General features: G+C 35.3%; 2 protein-coding genes across 6 annotated transcripts in view; both read right to left on the bottom strand.

Moving 5' to 3' along the window:
- tln1 (talin 1) overlaps positions 1-7,580 on the bottom strand; it is a 207,001-nt gene extending 199,421 nt beyond the window's left edge. For 4 of the 5 annotated variants that reach the window (XR_012385895.1, XR_012385896.1, XM_005155499.6 and 1 more), the window contains exon 1: positions 7,416-7,580. The gene's annotated coding sequence lies outside the window, so the exon portion shown is untranslated. 5 annotated transcript variants of the gene reach the window in all.
- A 4,891-nt stretch (positions 7,581-12,471) lies between these two features.
- LOC100003556 (uncharacterized) lies at positions 12,472-16,870 on the bottom strand. The gene is made up of 8 exons (XM_073914263.1): positions 16,598-16,870; positions 15,305-15,802; positions 14,301-14,639; positions 14,020-14,117; positions 13,869-13,919; positions 12,978-13,359; positions 12,718-12,894; positions 12,472-12,601 (listed from the first exon to the last, which is right to left on the bottom strand). Exons 1-8 carry the CDS (start codon positions 16,725-16,727, stop codon positions 12,483-12,485), a joined length of 1,794 nt encoding a protein of 597 aa, XP_073770364.1. The 5' UTR covers positions 16,728-16,870; the 3' UTR covers positions 12,472-12,482.
- Positions 16,871-20,422: the final 3,552 nt, after the last annotated feature.

The raw sequence follows: 20,422 nt of genomic DNA, 5'->3' as shown, positions 1-20,422 counted from the left end.
GGTCAGGTCAGATTGTGCTGGATGAACAGGTCATCATCCGCTCCTTCTCTACACCCTCTCAGACCCCTGAACACAAAGGGACCCTTCATTTCTCTGAAGCCCACCACAATTCTACACAGTGTGCCTTCAATGGCATGCTTGTTAAACGGTGGGGTGGGTGCAGAGAAACATGCTGCTGGCCACATTGATCCCGTCTCCACACAGACTTGCAGCAGCATCATTCACTGAACTGCACTGAACCAGAGACGACTGTTTGCGTGTGTGCTGACTTTCAATAAACCACACTACAGGCACGTCTTGTGTTTTATGAGGACAATACCAGGAAACATAATGGACATCCTTCTCCAAAGCAGTGGCATCCAAATCTCCAAATGCAGATGTCAGGATGGAGATATTAACAATATTTAGCCTCTATGTCACTTTGCAGGGCTCGAAATTGCGACCATTTTGGTCGCATATGCGCCCGAAAATTAATCTATGCGACCTCATAATATATTTGGGCGCATTAGTGCGACTGATGATAATGGTTGTAGTGCGACCTGTTTTGATTTTTTGTAAAAACATGCTGAATCGCTCTTCCCTGCCTCTATATTGGTTCATATTAGCTGTCAATCACTCAAGGTATTCCGCTGTCAGATGACAGGGAAGGAGCTTTTATGACCACGGGAAATGCAAACGGCTGAAGAGTAAAAACTTAAAGCACACAGGTTTGCAAACCCCACCTAAAATTGACGTGCAGATGAGAGCGATCATGACACGTCACGTGGTGAATAATGATCCACCAGCTGAGATCAATCGAGTACGCGCTTCATGGAGAAGGCGCCCGAATCTCCATGCGTTGCATTCACTGCGTGTTCAGCGCAAATGTCCGCTAAAAGTCAAATCTAATACTGTACATATCATTGCCAAAGAAGCTCGCCTTTACTAAATTTACACTGAAACTGCGTCTCATAACAAACAGCGGTATTCCGCCGGTGGTCATCGCAAGAATCTTGCGCTGCCTGCTCATAAATTGGGTCGGCTGACTCGCCAGCTTTCCACTAACACAGAAAAATGAAGATCAGCTCAGACTGAACCTTTAAATTGACACAAACTGAAACCAAAACTTTTAAAGTGATAGAAGTGAGACTTTACTTTCTTTTGTCTATTCTTTCTTGAGGTGTATATTATTTTTATTTTTTTATTTATTTACTGATGACTGCTTTGCAGCTTTCATCATTGAATTGAATGATTTATTATAATCTTTTGTTTGTTTTGTAGCAGAAATATTATTTATTAAATTGACATGCATATAAATACAGCAGTACAAAATAAATATTTCTTACTGCAATGCTTCATTTTTGTTTGATGCAAACTATACAATTATTTTTCATAAAGTAACAGACTTTTTATAGCAGATAACCTACATTCATGCACATTCAAGGCAGTATCATAATGAGAAATGTAATTCATTTTTACTATTATTGTCATTTTCATCATCATTAATATTCTATAATTATTAGACATTCATTTTGGAATTATTGCACACAAATATCAATGTCTTCGCAGCATTAGTAAGATAGTTTTTTCTGGTTTTTGTTAGTCCTATTGATGTTGTTTTAAAATACAATAAATCCCTTAAAAAGCAATTTGCAGCGGTGCTCAATCAGTTTTGGCGGGTGCTCCTAAATTTTTTCTGGTGCTCCTAAATTTATTTTGGTGCTCCTAAATATTTGAAGTTGGGAGCACCGGTGCTACCAAGTAAAAAAGTTAATTTCGAGCCCTGCTTTGACATATATGTTTCATTGCAGTTTCTAGTAGGGCTGAACTAGGGTTGGGCGATATCGAAAAAAAAAAAGAAAAAAAAAAAAAAACACAATACGTTTCATTTCCTTCGATATCGATAATTATTTTGATAGATATTTTAACAATCAATTAGGAATATTAGGATTGTTTTATTAAACTACTTTATTTTAATTTACCAACATTACTAAGGCAAATAGTTTTAATAGTCAAAAACAAAAAATATTTAAACTAAATATTTCATCTCTTCATAATAAAATAGACAGTGTTAAAGAGACTCTTAAACTTGATAAACAAAGTGTTTCAAAGAGTTTGCAAAGGTAAAGTGTAAACGCTTAACAATCAACTTAAGCTTTAAGGTAGATCAACATCTGCAAGGTGTCAATAATAATGATACAGTAAACCTCAAACTAAACAAATCAAATGATGATAATTAAATCTGAGATTTCTAGTAAAGGAACTAACCTTCAATATTCAAATACATATTGCAACTTTACAAATTGTGAAGTTGAATGCCTACATTACCCCAGTGTTAAAAACTCCTTCAGATGGGGAGCTAATGGCTGGGATGCACAAGAAAAGAAACCAAAAAGCCACTCTGGCGACATCCTTACATCTTTTTTTTATTTACAATCTCCTCAGTGCTGCTATACGACACTCATTTCGAATGTGTTGTTATTCTGACCTGGCTGAAGTAACAAGTGCATGAACATGGTTTCCTTTAGACCAGGGCTGTTGAATTAAATTGTCATGGGGGCCAGTTCATGAAAAGCATTCCAGGGCCGGAGAGATGTGACTTGCAATATAAGTGATGACACAACAGCATACAAGAGCCCATATGCTGCATTTGTGCTCATAAAGACACCCATGTTACTTTTTTTATACAATAAAAGGTTAATATGTTGTATTTTGAAACAAGATAACATCCCGGCATTGTACAATGTGGCTTTTTTTACAAGCATATCCAAATGTTGTATTTCGAGGCACAAAATCAGTGCATTGCTTATGTTTTAAACTGCGTAACAATTAGGGATGCAACGATTATAGAATTTGGTTGTACGATTATAGTCCGATGAATAATCATGGTTTTACAGTTATCACCATTATTATCCATTTATTACATTTAAAAAACTACTAGTTTAGTAAATCACAAGAAAACTGCTTATATTTTAAAGTGTTGTTTATTGCCGCTTAGTAACGAAATACAGGAGAGGGGTCTGGATGCAGACTTGGTGCAGTGCAATCTGAGCTGAATCCAATGCTTTTTAATAAGCTCACCTAACTCCACCCCTAACCCTACTAGTGCATTATGTCTGACATTGCATCGCTGAGTGATGCAATCTCAGCTTGCATCATAAAGGCTGCAAGCTGGTGGGATTCTGAAAAGTTTAGAAGTTTTTTTTAAACTAGGTGTACCTGACCAATGCACGTGCATCATGTGTACGCCACTAGCACACCATGTGCACGTCACTTCCATGTGCGTGTCATGCAAGTAGCACACCTCCATTTGAAATGACCAACTTACACCCTAAGGTTAATACATACAGTTGAATTCAGAATTATTAGCCCCCTTTTAATTTCTTTTTTTTTTCAAATATTTCCCAAATTATGTTTAACAGAGCAAGGAAATGTTCACAGTATGTCTGATAATATTTTTTCTTCTGGAGAAAGTACTATTTGTTTTATTTTGGCTAGAATAAAAGCAGTTTTTAATTTTTTTAAACACCATTTTAAGGACAAAATTATTAGCCCTTTTAAGCTCATTTTTTTCGATAGTCTACAGAACAAACCATCGTTATACAATAACTTGCCTAATTACCCTAACCTGCCTAATTAACCTAGTTAAGCCCTTAAATGTCACTTTAAGCTGTATAGAAGTGTCTTTAAAAATATCTAGGAAAATTAGGTTATTAGAAATTAGTTATTAAAACTATTATGTTTAGAACTGTGTTCTATTAAACAGAAATTGGGGAAAAATTAACAGGGGGCTAAAAATTCAGACTTTAACTGTACTTTTCAAATATCTCGAATTAACCTAAATTTGGCTGTGTTGAAGGGCACCTAATTTACTTTTTCAAGATTTAAGAGAAGTCTTTTGTGTCTGTAAAGTTTCAGTTCAAAAAACACCCATCAGATTATTTATTATACCATTCAGAATATTGGAAATCTGAGCTGTTCTGACATTGTCGCTGTATTTGTTGCCTGTGCCTGTAATGCAAATGAGCTTGTTCTCCCTGCCCACCATTCCCATGTGCGTGTCTGAGCCATTGACATCACTCACTATTACTTTGATGCGTGTAGCCTTCTCCTGCTGCATCTCATGTTAATAAACAGCACAGTGACAGACAAGAATGAAGCAGATCTTCTGTACTACAGTAAGAACTTTCCCGGCAGTTATTTGACGTATTTGTTGTAGAGTTAATTCAAGCCCTTCTGCAACGACGAGCCACACACAATGTCATTATAAGTTCACACGCACACGCGTTTAGCTTTGCACTGTTTTTGCACAATATGACAGGATCCATGTTAATATTCATTGCTGTATGTACATCCATTATATTAATGTACAAAATAAACCTGATTTAATGCCCACGAAGCGGTATTGAAGCATCGTCTTTTATAATTGTACTGACATGCGGCTGTGGTGATGAATTATATAACAATTTTACTGTATTTATTACAAACATGTGCCATTTTGAAAAATGTTTTAAACTTGTAAAACTCATTATTGAGGTGCAGATGATCACAGAGAGCTAAACAGATCTTTTAATCCCAGTTGCTTTGTGCACGTCCTGTCTTGTGGATATGATTATACATGTTACTTTGGAGATATGTTAATACGCATCTGTCAATCAATTCTGTGGGCGGGGAAACTGCACTCCTATGTCATGTTGCGGTGGGCCTCAAAATGGGAGGGATTTGGATCCTATTTTAACATCAGAAATAAAAAATAATAAAAAAAGAGACTTACTGTGCTTCTATCACCTCAATATGACTATAGTGGACACACTATTCCTACACTTAAAAATCCAACAGTCAACTTTATTAAATTAAATGGGTGTAGATAACTCAAAATTGACTGAAAGATAATTCTACTCATTTGAAAAGAGTTTTGAACTCAGTGTTGAAGGTAATGAGTTAATTAAATACCTCATTACTTCAATTTAAATGGATTAAGTTCACAGTATAGATTGCTTTTTTTAACTGAAATGGTTTGTTGCAATCAGTTTCCTCAAACGGTTTGAGTTGCCCTAACTTATTGGGTTTTACTGGGCTCAAACTGCTTTGTTTACTCAAATGGATTAAGTTCACGATATTCATTAGGAATAGTTTTTTAACAGAAATGGTTTGTTGCAATTGGTTTCGTGAAACAGTTTGAGTTACCTTAACTTTTTGGGTTTTAAAGTGTACACACAGTTCTGTCCAAACAGCTTCCAAAAGATGATTTTCATCATAGGTGCCCTTTAATGCAAACAGCATACAATTTGCCAAAAAGCTGCATTTTTGTTGTTATTTTTATGTTTCACTTTCATTTCCTTTTATAAATGTATTTTACCCTAGGTAAAAAAGAAAAAAGAAAAAACAGACAAAAATGTCCGTAATAAAAACTCAAATATTTAAACCCAGTGGCAAAAAAATTCATTAAATTAACTGTCTTATTTAAGCATCATTTTCTCAGGATTGACCTCAAGGCCAAATGAAATGCGGTTACGTTATGTAATTTTAAGTATGTGGGTATATAGGGTATATGCGGAGCTTGTGTTTCTTCCCATACTGACAAACTTCAGGTGAACGGTTTATGTGACGTTTTTCCATTTTATACGGTTCCTTTTACAGCATTGATGTTGTAATGTAATTAAAATACAATCATTTAAATAGACTTTGCCATTCATTTAGTTGCTCAAGCGTAAAACGAGACAAAAAGCTGAATCAGCAGGCTAGCGCAGAAGCTCCACTGAAATATAATGGTTCATATTTTAATGACATGGTGGGGGAAATGTAATGTAATACAGTGCTTCTTGTACAATCTGAGACCCACTTTATATCGGATATCACTCAGCCAGTGGAGATTGCTGATTTTTAAAGAAAACAGACCTTAAAGGTGGCGATTTTGCAATGGCATACAGTTCACCAGGAGCACTTAACTTGGGTTACTTAGCATACTTCGGCATACACTCTATTGGCATGGATAACAGATTGTTTTGTATCCTATGTAAACATACAGATTTATTTGTGTGTACGAGAAATGTTTTTTGCTTTGTTTTTTTAAACATGACACACACAAACAAAAACAAACAAGATCAGAGGCATTATTTTACACATCCTGTTATTTAAAAGGGAAAACATCCACAAAATGAATGAACTTTTGGTAGCTGTCAACAGATCTGAGGCCAGTAACGAAAAATTTGTCAGTGAAAGGAGGAAAACATATAAATATGATATTACATTTGATATGATATAAATAAATATCATTTTATGTTATGTGTAACGTTTTAAACAGACGCACAGGTGTTGTAAAAGCTTTTGTTTACAATCACCAAGAACACATTCAACCCATATATTTCCCATCCCCTTCACAAATGCTCATTCAAATATGAACTCTGATGTCTCATGAGATATGATTGAACTGAATGCTCTTTCAAGCACCTCCAGACGACCCACTGCTGCACAAGAGCACAAGCCAACTCAACTAGAACTACTGCAGCATCTCCCAATGATCTCCATTCCAGTGTTAAGTGACTTAACAACTGCAGCAATCTCATGCAAACGGTTTCTTCCTGCAAGTTTCATGTCTCCCACCACACCCGATCTGAGCTCAGTTATGACATCCCTGAGGGCGCATATTCCAGCAGCACAAACTTCCTCTATCAAAGCACACATCACAAATGCCAAAAAGAGACAGAAAGCAACTGACTCGACCCAGACAGAACTGACTTTGCTTAGCTATCACTTCTACAAGCCACACTGTCAGATCTTCCAGCATGAGGAATAACGTTAATTTGACATTTGTTTCGACATATTTGGAGCCTCTAGGTGTGTATGCGTGATACACAGGGTAAAAACATGAAGTGATAACACTCCATCTCGACTGCTGAGTAAACAATAACGCTCGGTTATGAGCGTTTGCAGTGTAGGCCGCGTTTTTCTCTCAACTTCTTACAGTTACAGTATCAAAGGGGCTTCATTCCTTCCGTGACGTGTGCCTGCTACACTTCAGAGTTTAAAGCCGTAGGCCATCACAACAAATCACTTTAAAGTAAGCAAATTACTGAACTGTTCTCAAAAATGGCCGCTTTTAAAGGTAAAAGTTTATAAAACAAGTTCTAGTTCTTCCGTTAAATTTTCAGCAAGTTTGTCTGAGACTCTCGGAGGGGGGAAAAGTCAACTTTTAATGTGCTGCTGTCGCCTCTAAACCTTATTCATAACGTCTTTTGGAATAACCGTCAAAATAAAACGTTTCTTTACATCTCAATTCAACACAAAGGGATTCATTGTCGTATTGTTCGGCATAACTTTAATGAAGATCATAGCAGGATCTTCGCATCGGAAGGAAACTTCCCACCCTTGAAAAAGTTTAGTAGCTTTAGCTCAAGTGTGTAAAGTTGTAAACGCGATTTAGTTTCAGGTCTTACCTCTCAGGTTTCTTCGATCACTAGCTGTCCACCTTAGGACAATATCCAGTATTTTAACAATCCCTGTCCCCCAGCAGAAAGTTCCTGTTGAGTAAATGCTGGTATGTAATGTCAGAAGTGATTTCTGCACCGTTGCTTTGAGGCGGTGTGTTAAACTCCACCCTACGAGAGCGCGCACGCATGCACGCACACAACAACAGACGCAGATCTACTGGCACTTCATTTCAGAATGTATGTTATCTTTGGTTTAAAACCATGTACATATGGAAAAGTGGGCTCGATGTAAACAAAACTTTACCCATTTTGTGAATGACTTCAAGGGATATGTAGATCTTTTACAACAATCAAAAAACAAACAAAAAAACAAACAAACAAACAAAAACACTGAAAACATGAACTGCTCTAAAAACATTGAATTTAATGTGAATGTAATTTTACTCAATTTTTATTTTATTTTATTTTTATGTTTAACAAGACAATACATCATAGTATACAATTCAACATACAAAAAAACAGATTGTTTTATTTTTCTTATTTTCCCACCATCCTCTCAAAATATTAAATAAATAAAATGTATGCGTTATAAACAAACATATCCCCTGAAAGAAAAAAAGAAAATAATAATAATAATAATAATACATTAAAAATAAAATAACAATTAAAAGAAATTAATTAAAAAATAATAAATAAGCAAGTTTACAATAAGAGCAAAAAACAACAAGTAAAATAAATACATAAAATTTGATGTCACATTAAGGAGTCACATTAAGGAGTCAATATTTCCTGTGTCCGATTAATTACTGTGCAATAATTTTACTTTATTTTTATTTTTTTTAATATATTTTCTCTTTTAGAAACTATGTGAAATGTAATACCTCTTGTTCTTGTGGCATTGAATTAATAAAAAAAAGTTAACCTCACCGTTGAATGGAAAAAAAAAAATGTTGTCTTTGGTCTCTATGAATGTGAAAAGGAATATAATATACTTATTTCATAAACCTTATTGTTTTGTTGGCCAAATTTCATAATCACAAAAGCAAGTTTTGTAAGTGTAAAGTTTTTTTTTTCTAAATTTAAAATGGAAATGAAAATGTATTTTGAGTCCATTGAGAGATCTACAAACTTAAAAGCAATTTGAACAAGGACTTTAATGAAGGACTTTTTTTGGAATAAATGACTAAAAACCACTGGATTGTTGTTGTTTGATTGATTGATGACATTTGTTGTAAATGTTATTCAAGCATTCAATTAAAAAAAGGCACTTCTCTAAGTTAGTTAAATATAATTTTATACATTTCTTTTTAATTTATGAATGTTTGATGTCTAAAGTCTTAATGTAACATATGTAATTTACATTTAAACAAGTTTATTTTTTTATCTTTTGGTCGATTATAAGACTTACAGTATTTAGACCATTTTAAGGGATGTAAACAATAACAAAGGTGCCAACCAACTTCCTGTTTTACAGTTTTTATTTCTATAGCTTCCGAGAATATAAATAGAGTCACATATTAATAAATAATGTTATGATAGCTGTTTTAACCTGAAGTTATGACTACATTACCTCTTGTTAAAGTTCTGAAATTGTTTGATAACAGCAGGAAATGTTCATGGGCCAATGACATGACCACATTGAAATGGTCTATATATCTATGTACTATATTTAGTGTGTGTGCGTGTGTGTGTGTGTGTGTGTGTCTGTGTGTGTGTGTGTGTGTGTGTGTGTGTGTGTGTGTGTGTGTGTGTGTGTGTGTGTGTGTGTGTGTGTGTGTGTTACTTTTTTTTTCACCCTTACTTTTTATTTTCAGAAAAGACTTTGATTTATAGGTGAACTCTTTAAAAGACTCTAACAATTATATTAAATATCAAACTCTTTCTTAGTGTAAATAATTTAAACTTGTTTAATTAGCTAAATTTTTATTTAAGTATCCCTTTCTGTCTCCTTGTGTTTATAATGTATCTTTGTAATGTTCCTTCATGCATAAAATAAAAATTATTTAAAAAAATTATTTATATATAATAACAGCATAATATATATATATATATATATATATATATATATATATATATATATATATATATATATATATATATATATATATATATATATATATAAAATAGTAGTCTTAAAGAGAATTAAAAGAAGTCCTAATTATTTTTCAGTTTTGATTAGATGAAACAAGTGTTGTGAATACAGCACCATCTTGTGTTCGACGTGTTGTTTACACTCGATTCAGGCATGCGCACATCAATACCGCATCATTTTTGTGATACTGTTCAACAATTACTATTTTTGCCTTACTGTAATGGATAGGTCTGGGCTTGGGTAGAGGTTTGCGTTAAATATCGCCATATATTGGGTAATTTAATACATAATCTGAATTATTCTTGTCAATTTACGACTGTACTTGCATCCCTTCTAGCAACAACTTTTCAGTTTTCGGAGGACAGTTCCTCTGCTATTCATTGTTTGTCTTTCAGATGTTTTAGATAGAACAATTTTCTGAATATAATTCAATATATTTTTCAATAAATAAAAAAAACCCACCCATATACTGTATTTCAGGAGTTAAATAACTGAAAAAAAAGAAATCAATTGGAAAAGACTTGAATCTTATGGAACAGATTTGCCAAAAAGTGCATGTTAAGCATTTTTTCCTATGTAAAATCCCTGATGTGGCTTTTAATGCATGTTTTTTTATATAACTCAAGTCAAGTATTTCCTTCTGTAACGCTTTAAGGATGAACAGGAAAGGATACAAACAATGTGTCGATGTGTGAGGCATATTCAGTATATCAGGCCTGCAGCAGAGTAGAATACCGGGGTAGATCTAGCGACAAAAATTAGCACCAAGTTCACAGGCGGGTGCTCAGGCTGGACATTTTCCCCATTGATTATGAAATAATAATGAAATATGTACAAACGTAGTTCAAATATGTACATCTTGCATATCTTTTTAAAAAATAAAAATAAAATTTTGAGAAAGTATATTAAAATCACAGGTATAAACAGTTGCAAGAAGTAAAAAAGTGTAAATAAACATATAAAACATTCAAATTATTTATTGTTTTGTAGATTTTCGTTTTCTAATGTTACACAGTGTAGTATTATATTGTTTAATCTTATTAAACATCATTGGAAACTACTAATTTCATTAAAGGTTGTTTATTGTGGACGAATGTGCTTTAGATTTTTAAAATACACAAACAAAATATTAAAATATTCACACTAACAAAAACACAATACTGTTCACTGAACCCAACAAGGGCCTCCTAAGGCATCTAACAATGTCCAGTCTGAAACTCTGCTCTTTAAATAAAATATTAGCCCAGTACACTATTTGTTGTGTTAGTATATGATACTGTAATATAAAACAACACATTGTCTAACAGTAAAACCTTCTCTGTGCTTCCATTTGGCTAAACAGACTCATAGTAAATCATAGTAAACACAGTAAATGGCACTACTGGTTTGTTAAAGAGATTCCTTCACCCTATAATGAATATTCTGTCATCTTTTACTCAGCCCTTACTATGAGTTTCTTCTGTTATACAGAGAAGATGTTTTGAAAAATGCTGGAAACCTGTAACTATTGACTTCCATTGTATTTGTTTTCCTACTGTGGACATCAATGGTTACAGATTTTCAGATTTGTATCTTCTTCAGTGTTCAACAGAGGAAAGAACCTCATCGGTTTAGAAACGCGTGAGTAAATAGTTGAGGGAGAACTCTCTCTTTAATTGAGTAAGGAGTCATTTAGAAAACTCACAGAAATGATGATCAGAGCTTCAGTTTGATTCACAGGATTTTATTTGACTTATTAGCCAACAATACATAAAAGCAGTTCATCACAAAACAATTCAAAGAACAATTCATTACAAAACAATCATGAACACTAATTATAAAACAATCAGTCTCTCTTATGACAGAACACCAGATTCATTAATGAGGTAGTCGAGCAGATCTTTGATGACACTTTAGAGGAGAAAACTGTGACAGCACTGGAGTTAAAGTTCAGTTCACTGAAGAGCAAATCCATCGATGCGCAGCTCCACAAGTCCCAACCAAGCAAGCCAGCGGCGACAGTGGCGAGGAACAAAACTTCACTAATTGACAAAAGTGAAGGAAAAAACCTCGAGAGAAACCAGGCTCGGTTGGGCACGACCATTTCTCCTGTGGCCAAAGGTCTTGTGCGGAGCTGCAGTATTTATTCACCATTATTGTCATTAATTGCTCAGCTCATGTCCTTAGATCAAATTCATGTTTAGTTCATATTGAGAACACAAATTAAAACATTTGAGATGAAATCTGAGAGCTCTCTGACCCTCAAACCGCACGTCCAGAAGAGCGCAGTGCACTGTATGTGTGTCGCACTGCTGACGTTTAACCCAGAGGCCTGCGCGACTTCCTCTCATTTAAACAAAGCGTGGGCACATCTGAGGTAAACGTCAGCAGAGGACACACACACAGTGCAGGACAGAGCTCTCATGGTTTGATTTCATCTTAAATGTTTTCATTTGTTTTCTGAAGATGAGGAAAGGTGTCAGGGGTTTGGAGCATTAAACTTCTTTAATGCAGAAAGAAAAACAAAAATATTTAAACAAAAATAATGACTTCAGAAGTCCTGTACTGCACTGGATGTGTGTCACACTGCTGACGGATAACCCAGAGGCCTGCGCGACTTCCTCTCATTTAAACAAAGCGTGGGCATATCTGAGGTAAACGTCAGCAGTGGACACACACACAGTGCAGGACAGAGCTCTCATCAACACACTGACACTGAAAAGTAAGGTCTGAGGGGTTTGGAATGACATGAGGGAGTAATTAATAACTTTAACAGTCTTGTGAAATTTCTGGAAATGCTGCTGTTCTCCTCTTCGCTTCTTTAGTGTTTTCTAAAATGAAGAAAAACAACACAAAGTTATTTAAGCAGTGATATGAAGGGCTGTCAAATAAGACTTGTGACTCTAAAAAGAGCAGAAGAGGAAAGAACAGGAATAGCATGAAGCAAAGAAAGACTGAAGATGTAGTTTTGTGCTCGGTGTGTTCCTCTACCTCCTCTTGTCTCACTGCTGCACAGGATTTGGGCTCGTTGGATTGAACCACCGGTGCTCTTCTAACTGATGTAACTGCAGTCGCTTCTCTGGATTGCGGACCAAACACTGGGAAATCAGGTCCAGGCAATCTGAAAAGTGACAGAGAGAGTGTGAAATATGTCTGCATACTCAAGATTCATGAACGTGTTTAAATCTCACCACATCAAATTACAAAACAAACGATTGTTCAGAAGAGTCTGCTTACCTAAAGATAAGGTGAGGTCTGTCTGGAGGTCTCCAACGATTATCGAATGCGTGTCGTAAAAGGCCAATCGGGTATGCAATATTTCATACAGGATGAGGCCTAATGTCCAGACGTATGCCGGGTTAGGAAAGAATGTGGGATCCCTCAGAACCTCAGGCGGTGTGTAAAGTAAGGCTCCTGTAAGAGAGACATTTTCAGAATTCAGTCATTTCATAAGACAATACTGTGACCAAAGAAACTCCCACAAAATGCCCACTCACCTCGATAATCACTGCTGTTGAAAGGCTCGCTGGTAATTAGCCGAGCACAACCAAAGTCAATCAGTTTGAGCTCTGATCGGGGTTGAGTCACCAGGATGTTCCCCGAGTGGATATCTCCATGGAAAACTCCACGCTCAGCGCAGAACTTGACAGCTTGGATCAACTGACACATTAACCGGCGTGCGTGGTTTTCATCAATGTCCAATGAACTTCTGAGATAATAAGCCAAAATCTGGGATGACTCGGCGTACTCCAGAAAGAGAACGAAGTCGTTCTTATTCTTAATCCAGTGGTGTAATGTGATGATGCTGGGACAAGGTGGGTCCTTCATCAACTTAAGCATGATTGCCACTTCTGCAAGCACAGGTTTGGAATGACCATCCTAGAAAAAAAAACAGATTTCAAAGATATTACCAAAGCAGAATGGCACAAAGTACAGAAACAAAAACTTCACGAAGTAAATAATCACTAAGCTCCTGTTTGGACACATGTTTGCTGGTATTTGAGCATTTAGTCATGCAGTTTAAGCTAAAAGAGGACTCGACATGTGTGTGTTCTGTCTGTGTGTATGACGCAATGATCATTTTTATCTGCATTAATGTTAAATGAATATTAATTAACTCAACAGCCCTACATTCATGTGTTCAAAACTAGTCTCTGGCTTTATTTCTTCTGCTGAACACAAAAGAAGATATTTTGCAGAATGTTGATAAACCAGTAAGCAGTGACTTCATAAGTATTTTCTTTTTCTACAATGGAAGTCAGTGACTCTCTGTTTCCAACATATCTGCTTTTGAGTTCAGTTTAAAGTGGTCCAGACAGGTACGGGACAAGTGAAGGATGAGCAAATGGTCAGCACATTTTCACTGTTGTGTAAATTGTTCAACTTACAACGTCGAGATAACGGTCCTGTTTACGCTTCTTGATGTACTTCAGGGCAACCTGCGGAAAAACAACAACAAATGAAATTAAAGCCCACAAATGATTTATATTGAGTAATCAGGAGGAAAATGTTGACTGAATTTGAAAAATAGTTCTCTACCTTTGTTCTCTCATTAAATACGTGAGATCCCAGATACACCTTGCCATAACTTCCTTCTCCAATCAGGTCTTTCACTTCAAAAAGACCCACCCTAGATCCTGAAACACAGAAAAACAGCAGGGAGATTTACTTGCATTGTCTGGTGTGAAACGGATCAAATAAATGACTCGAATCCTTTAAATCTGGATCTAATGCAATGAGCTGAAAGCAGAAACTTCCATCAGAATTGCAGGAGTAAACTGATTACTAATTTATAATAATAAAAGGAAATGATCCCTTACCAAGAGTGAGCCCAGAAGCCTCCTTAGGCTCCTCAAGAACTGACTCTGACTCTGACTCAGATTCAGACTCGGGCTCAGACTCGGACTTGGACTCGGGCTCGGGCTCTGGCTCTGGCTCGGGCTCTGGCTCAGGCTCAGGCTCAGGCTCAGGCTCAGGTTGAGGTTCAGGCTCAGGCTCTGGCTCTGGCTCTGGCTCTGGCTCTGGCTCTGGCTCAGGTTGTGGTGTAAGATGCTGGACTACATCCGTGTCACAGCACAGGAAAGGGCGCGTTGCAGCCTTCCATACTCTCTTGAAGAAAGCAGAGACTCTTTTCCCTTTCCTTCCTTTCTTGGGTTTTTCTAAAATGAAGAAAACAAACAGAAACATCTCCATGAACAGAGCTGCAGCTACAGCGCTCAGCATATTCATATATGCAGTACACCCCATTTAGAAAAGGAATGTTTTTATCTATTTCTCAGTGAATCTGGGTAATATATATTGGTGCATTTGAACAAAACAGATTTATCAAACAGATTTATTTATTAAAATAATAATTTAGTCACAGAACATCTTTAGAAATGGAAAGATAATACAATTAATATGCAAAATATTGCAAAATTTACAAACTACAAAATTTCAACAAAATTGTCAATATTTTTTGTTTCTCTTTGATTTTTGCTAATTTAGAAAATTTAATTGAATATTTTCCCTGAACATATACATTTGGGCTACTCATTTTTGAACCATTATTTAGTTATTTTGTTAAATAAGCTCCAGATTTGGCTTCAGTTCTGACTAAACTAATGTACATGCACAAATATAATATTATAAAGCCTCCTATAGAAAATCTGAATTTAAATGAGAGATTTGTGGGGGGTGCACTCATATATGTTTAGCACTGTATTAATTAATACACAACCAACAGTACAGCAAATGACACTGTCTGATTTATAAGCTAAAAACAACAAAGCATAAAAAATAACAGACGGCAGAAATAAAATGAACCACATTCAGGATGACTCACCATCAGTCCCATCAATATCAGAGGGGTCTTGAACAGACGGAGGCGACTCAGGACAGGCCGAATCTGCATCCGTCATGTTCTTAATATTGGAGAGGTCATGGACACTGATTGGCTGGGGATCTTCCCAGACCTGGCCTGGCAGACACACCAGCTCAGTATCAACATGACCTGTGAGGGCCGTCGAGGACTCTGGACGGGCCGGATCTGCATTCGGCACATCTGCTGTTTGCTCGATGCTGAAGGGGCCCGGAACATTCAACGGCTGAAGATCTTCACAGACCTGGCCTGGCTGCCACACCGGCTCAAGGTCTGCATGTGCTGCGACGGTCCTGGAGGGACCTGGAACAGGCAGATGCTGGAAATCGTCGACATCTGACCGTGGTTCAAAGGGAACCACTCTGTTCCGGTCACAGCAAAGGAAAGGGCGCTTCACAGCCTTCCATGCTCTCTTAAAGAAAGCAGAGGCTTTATTCCCTTTCCTCCTTTTCTCTGTGTTTTCTGAAATAAAGGAAATGAACAGGGAAATATTAGAAAACTCTTTAATCACAGGTTTAAAATAAACACACTGTTGTAAATGAGAAATATGAAAGACAATCACACAAAAGAAACAACAACAATAAATGTACAACTATAATAGAAAATGTTTGAAAACTAAAATTAATTATGTGGAAAAGCAAATCATTTCTATGATGTAAAATGACAAACACAAGCTGACAAATAGTCGGTAAGTCATAAGACCATATTAGACATCAGGAAAAAACCTAAAAGCAACTATTTAGCAAAAAGATTTACTGTTATATTATTAAGGAGAAAGTCAGAACGTGTGAATATAAAACCAACTTTACCTCAATTGTATTAATTCATCCCTGCTTGAACAAATAAAGACTTAAATATAATATTCTCACTCATTTTGCTAAAATATAACAAATATTCCTCCACACCATCAAAAACTAAGAAAATGACTGTGCAGGTCTACACGAAGGATTTAAATTAAAGTAAAATTAAAATGATTTTTATCAGAAACATTAACAAGGCACAATTTCTGTTGAGTGGAAAGGAGAAACTTAAAAACCAGAATGTCATTACATATAAGAGCAGGGCTCTATCACAAAAATATACAAAACCATAACTACACACACAAAAAACACATTACAATGAAGAGACGTTGCATATTTGCTACACTAATAACCTTACATGGCGATATATTAATATTATTTTACTTTTAACTTCATAATTTACTGTATTATTAAATAATACGCGGGAATACACCGTTTTTGTAAACTCTCATCTCACCTGTTGGACTTCTCATCACGGTAGAAGGTGAAGGAGAAGCCATCGTGTCACTTCGATGATTTTCGTTGACAAACTCAGTCGTGATCGTATTAACTCGGTTAAAAAACGCAGCTGACGTGTTATTTGCCATTTGAGATGCAAAACAAGTCGCTAAAGTCGTTAAATCAATGTTCACTGTACTCGTTCGTTTGTCACTCTGAGGAATTTCTGAATTCTGTCCAGTGACGTAACGGCAATAAAATTCGTTCTATTTATTCGTCATCGGTGGTGGGGGAGAGGGGGGGTTGGGCTGGCAGGCCGCGGGTTGATCCAAGATGGCGGTCAAGTTCGTTGAGCGTGTTATAATATAAGTTCTGTCTGCATATAAAAACCCAAACCATCGCAATCTGTTGTCTGAGAGACGAGGCGATTTTTTGCAGAGCATTTCTGTGCGAATCCTGAAGCTGTTCGTCAATTCCTGAGAGAAGACTAAACTTAATTATAAAAGAGCACAACTTCTTTAATCAGTTTTTATTTCAGTTGTTTTCAGATTATTTCATTAAACATTTGTTTTGTTGTACTTTTTACTTCGTTTTTTCCTTTTATTTATTTACTTTTTTTTATTTGATTTATTTTATTTACATTTTTATTTATTTACTTTGTTTTAAATAGAATTTTATATTTTATCTGTATTTTCTTGTTTTATTGCAGGTTGGAGGAGATTGTCCATGTCCCACATGGGTGAAGAAAGAGGAGGTGAGAGTTTTTAATTTGTTATTAGTTTATCATTGGTATGTCACTGTTTAATGCTGTACGATGTTTGACTGATATGAAAAGATCACAGAAGCAACATGAAACAAAAAAAATATATATTTATTTTATTAAAAATAGATATTGATGTATGTTTATATCAAAACCCATTATAATGATGAAAAACTGCTGAGTTGCTCAATAAAAAACTGCAAGTTCCAAGTGAAAAAAGTGACCAGTGAAAGTGTTTGTTGTGTGTGATTTATCTTTTAGCTTCAAACCACTCCAGACTCAGGGCCCTAGCATTTTAGAGAAATAAGCTGCAGGATAAAAAAGTATATATATATATATATATATATATATATATATATATATATATTGGTACCGTCGCTCCCTACACGCAGAGTACGCAGGCTGCGTAGAGCCTCAACTCCGGAGGGGGGCACCATCTCGGTTGCTCAAATTTTTTTTATATTTATTTACTGATATCAGCATAAACTGAGTTTACATCAAATATATATTGATAATAAGTTGTTAAATACGTTAAAAAAATTATTTTAGGACGGACGCATTAACAAACATGTGACGTAATTTTTCCGTGCACGCGGCTATCCTTGCGGCTGCCAGCTGCATATAATTATAATAGATGCAAGTTGCAGGTTCATGCCCGGGAAAAGACAACAGCCGTCTGGAGCCGAGAAGAGGAAGAGAGTACAATATCAATCGCGTGCATCACTTTCGGGTAACTTCCATGAATCTGGAAAACTTATTTTTGGTTATTCAAGTATACTAGTGAGGCTAACGTTTAAACTTCGCCACAACTGCTATGCATTGTGCTTTAGACAGGACATGTTCTATGACTTTTGGCGTTTGCCCCTGATAATTACACAAACTCAATTATTGTTATTAACTTGTGCAATACAATTCTGCTTGCACACCAACTGTAAATACACATGCACTGCACAATTACTTCACTCTATGTATTATTTATTATTATAGTTATTATTATGTATATATTGCATATTGTATATATGTTGTATATTATTTCATTCTTTGCAGACTGCAATTATTATTGTTTAGTGTTTTATCTATTTCTTTACATTTCTTATTGTTGCTGTTGTTATTGCTTGTATCATTGCGATGACAATAAAGTCTCTTTAGTCTTTTTTGTACATTACAGTTTGAAATAACAAAACTGAGTAATATTCTGTGATTTCTGAAAGATCAATAATATAAAATGAGTAAAATTACGGTAAATCACTGGCCAGAAACCATTTTTATTGCATGAATTCATTAATGATGATTTTTTCTGAATATTATAAAGTTTTTTGGTTTAAAATTACAGCAATTAATTCTTGAAAAACACAAATGTCTTTGATTTATACCGAAAGCAAGGGTCATCTATTGTCAGCATAGATTACAGTGTAAATGAAATATTTTGGTTGTAGTTTGTAAACATTATGAAGAGTGCTTGACTAGCCCGTTGTTTTAATGGTATGTCATGAGTTTTTCTTTAAATGACTAATTTCGTCTGTATTGTACATGGAGGTCAATCCTGCTGAAGTTTGCCACAAAAGAAGATGAGGTGGCCTGACCAGCACTGCTCCAAAGACACCAGCAGCTGCACAGGTACAAGTACAGGATGCAGCACTGAGGACCGTCCATCTCTACAGGTACAGACAGGGTTTATCCCTTATCTTTTCTAAATGTTTGAAATTGGGAATGCTTCTGCAGAAGACATGTCAGTTTTTTTTTGATCTAAACTATTATTTGGTTATGCAAATATGTGAATGTTTAAGTATAACTTGAGTCTTTATATGCATAATTATGTACATAAATAAATAATTACGTTTAAATCTTTGTGTGATTTTATTCCTCTGTGGGGGCACCACAGTAAAATTTTGCATAGGGCACCCTTTTGGCCAGCAGCGGCCCTGATATATATATATATATTTCTCTTTACCATAGAAAAGATTTCTTCAACACATTTCTAAACATAATAGTTTTAATAACTGATTTCTAATAACTGATTTATTTGATCTTTGCCATGATGACAGTAAATATTATTTGACTGAATATTGTTCAAGACACTTCTATCCAGCTTAAAGTGACATTTAAAGGCTTAACTAGGTTAATTAGGTTAACTAGGCAGGTTAGTGTAATTAGGCAAGTTATTGTATAACGATGGTTTGTTCTGTAGACTATCAAAAAAAATTTACCTTAAAATTAATTAAAAAAAAAAAAAAACTGCTTTTATTCTAGCCTGAATAAAACAATTAAGACTTTCTCTAAAAGAAAAAATATTATCAGACATACTGTGAACATTTCTTTGCTCTGTTAAACCTCATTTGGGAAAAATAAAAAAAAGAAAAAAAATTCAAAGGGGGGCTAATAATCCTGACTTCACCTGTATATATACAGTGAATATATATATTATTAATATATATATAAATAAATCAGTTATTTCTTCTGGAGAAAGTCTTATTTGTTTTATTTCAGCTAGAATAAAAGCAGATTTAAATTTTTTAAAAACATTTTAAGGTCAAAATTATTAGCCCCTTTAAGCTATTTTTTTCGCTAGTCTACAGAACAAACCATCGTTATACAATAACTTGCCTAATTACCAGGGCCAGACGGAATCTGCGGACGTTTTTTGCTATTTCTGAATTTTGGTAAAAATCTGCGGATTTCTGCGGAATCATTTTGGGAGTATCCAGCAGAGTATCATAACTAAAACCTTAATATATGAAATAAAAATAATAAATTACTGAAAAAAATGAGTCAATTCAGATTTACACATTTACTCAAGTAAATAAACAGAATAAATGATGGGCTGAAAATCTGCAGAAATCTGTGGAATTCTGTGCGCGCCGTTTCCGTGTGGGCCTACTAATTACCCTAACCTACCTAGTTAACAGGTAGTTCTGATTAATTAGTTAGTTCTAATAATTCAGGGGGGCTACTGAAACTAAATCAACATTCTTCAGCTTTCCATTAGCAATCGTCAAACTTAAAGTGAACAATTTCTCCCGCTCTGGAGCTTCAGTTAAGAAATCTGTGAGTAAATTATAACTTTAAACATTTAACAACAGTTTT

This window comes from Danio rerio, chromosome 10 (assembly GCF_049306965.1).
Source record: "Danio rerio strain Tuebingen ecotype United States chromosome 10, GRCz12tu, whole genome shotgun sequence".
Taxonomy (NCBI): domain Eukaryota; kingdom Metazoa; phylum Chordata; class Actinopteri; order Cypriniformes; family Danionidae; genus Danio; species Danio rerio.
This window is presented reverse-complemented; position numbering and strand designations above follow the sequence as displayed.

Coding starts and splice junctions, on each gene's coding strand:
- LOC100003556 (XM_073914263.1), bottom strand. CDS start 16,727: ATGGCAAATAACACGTCAGCTGCGTTTTTTAACCGAGTTAATACGATC. Junction 15,803..16,597: donor CGTGATGAGAAGTCCAACAG/GTGAGATGAGAG, acceptor CCTTTATTTCAG/AAAACACAGAGAAAAGGAGG. Junction 12,895..12,977: donor CAACAGCAGTGATTATCGAG/GTGAGTGGGCAT, acceptor TCTCTCTTACAG/GAGCCTTACTTTACACACCG.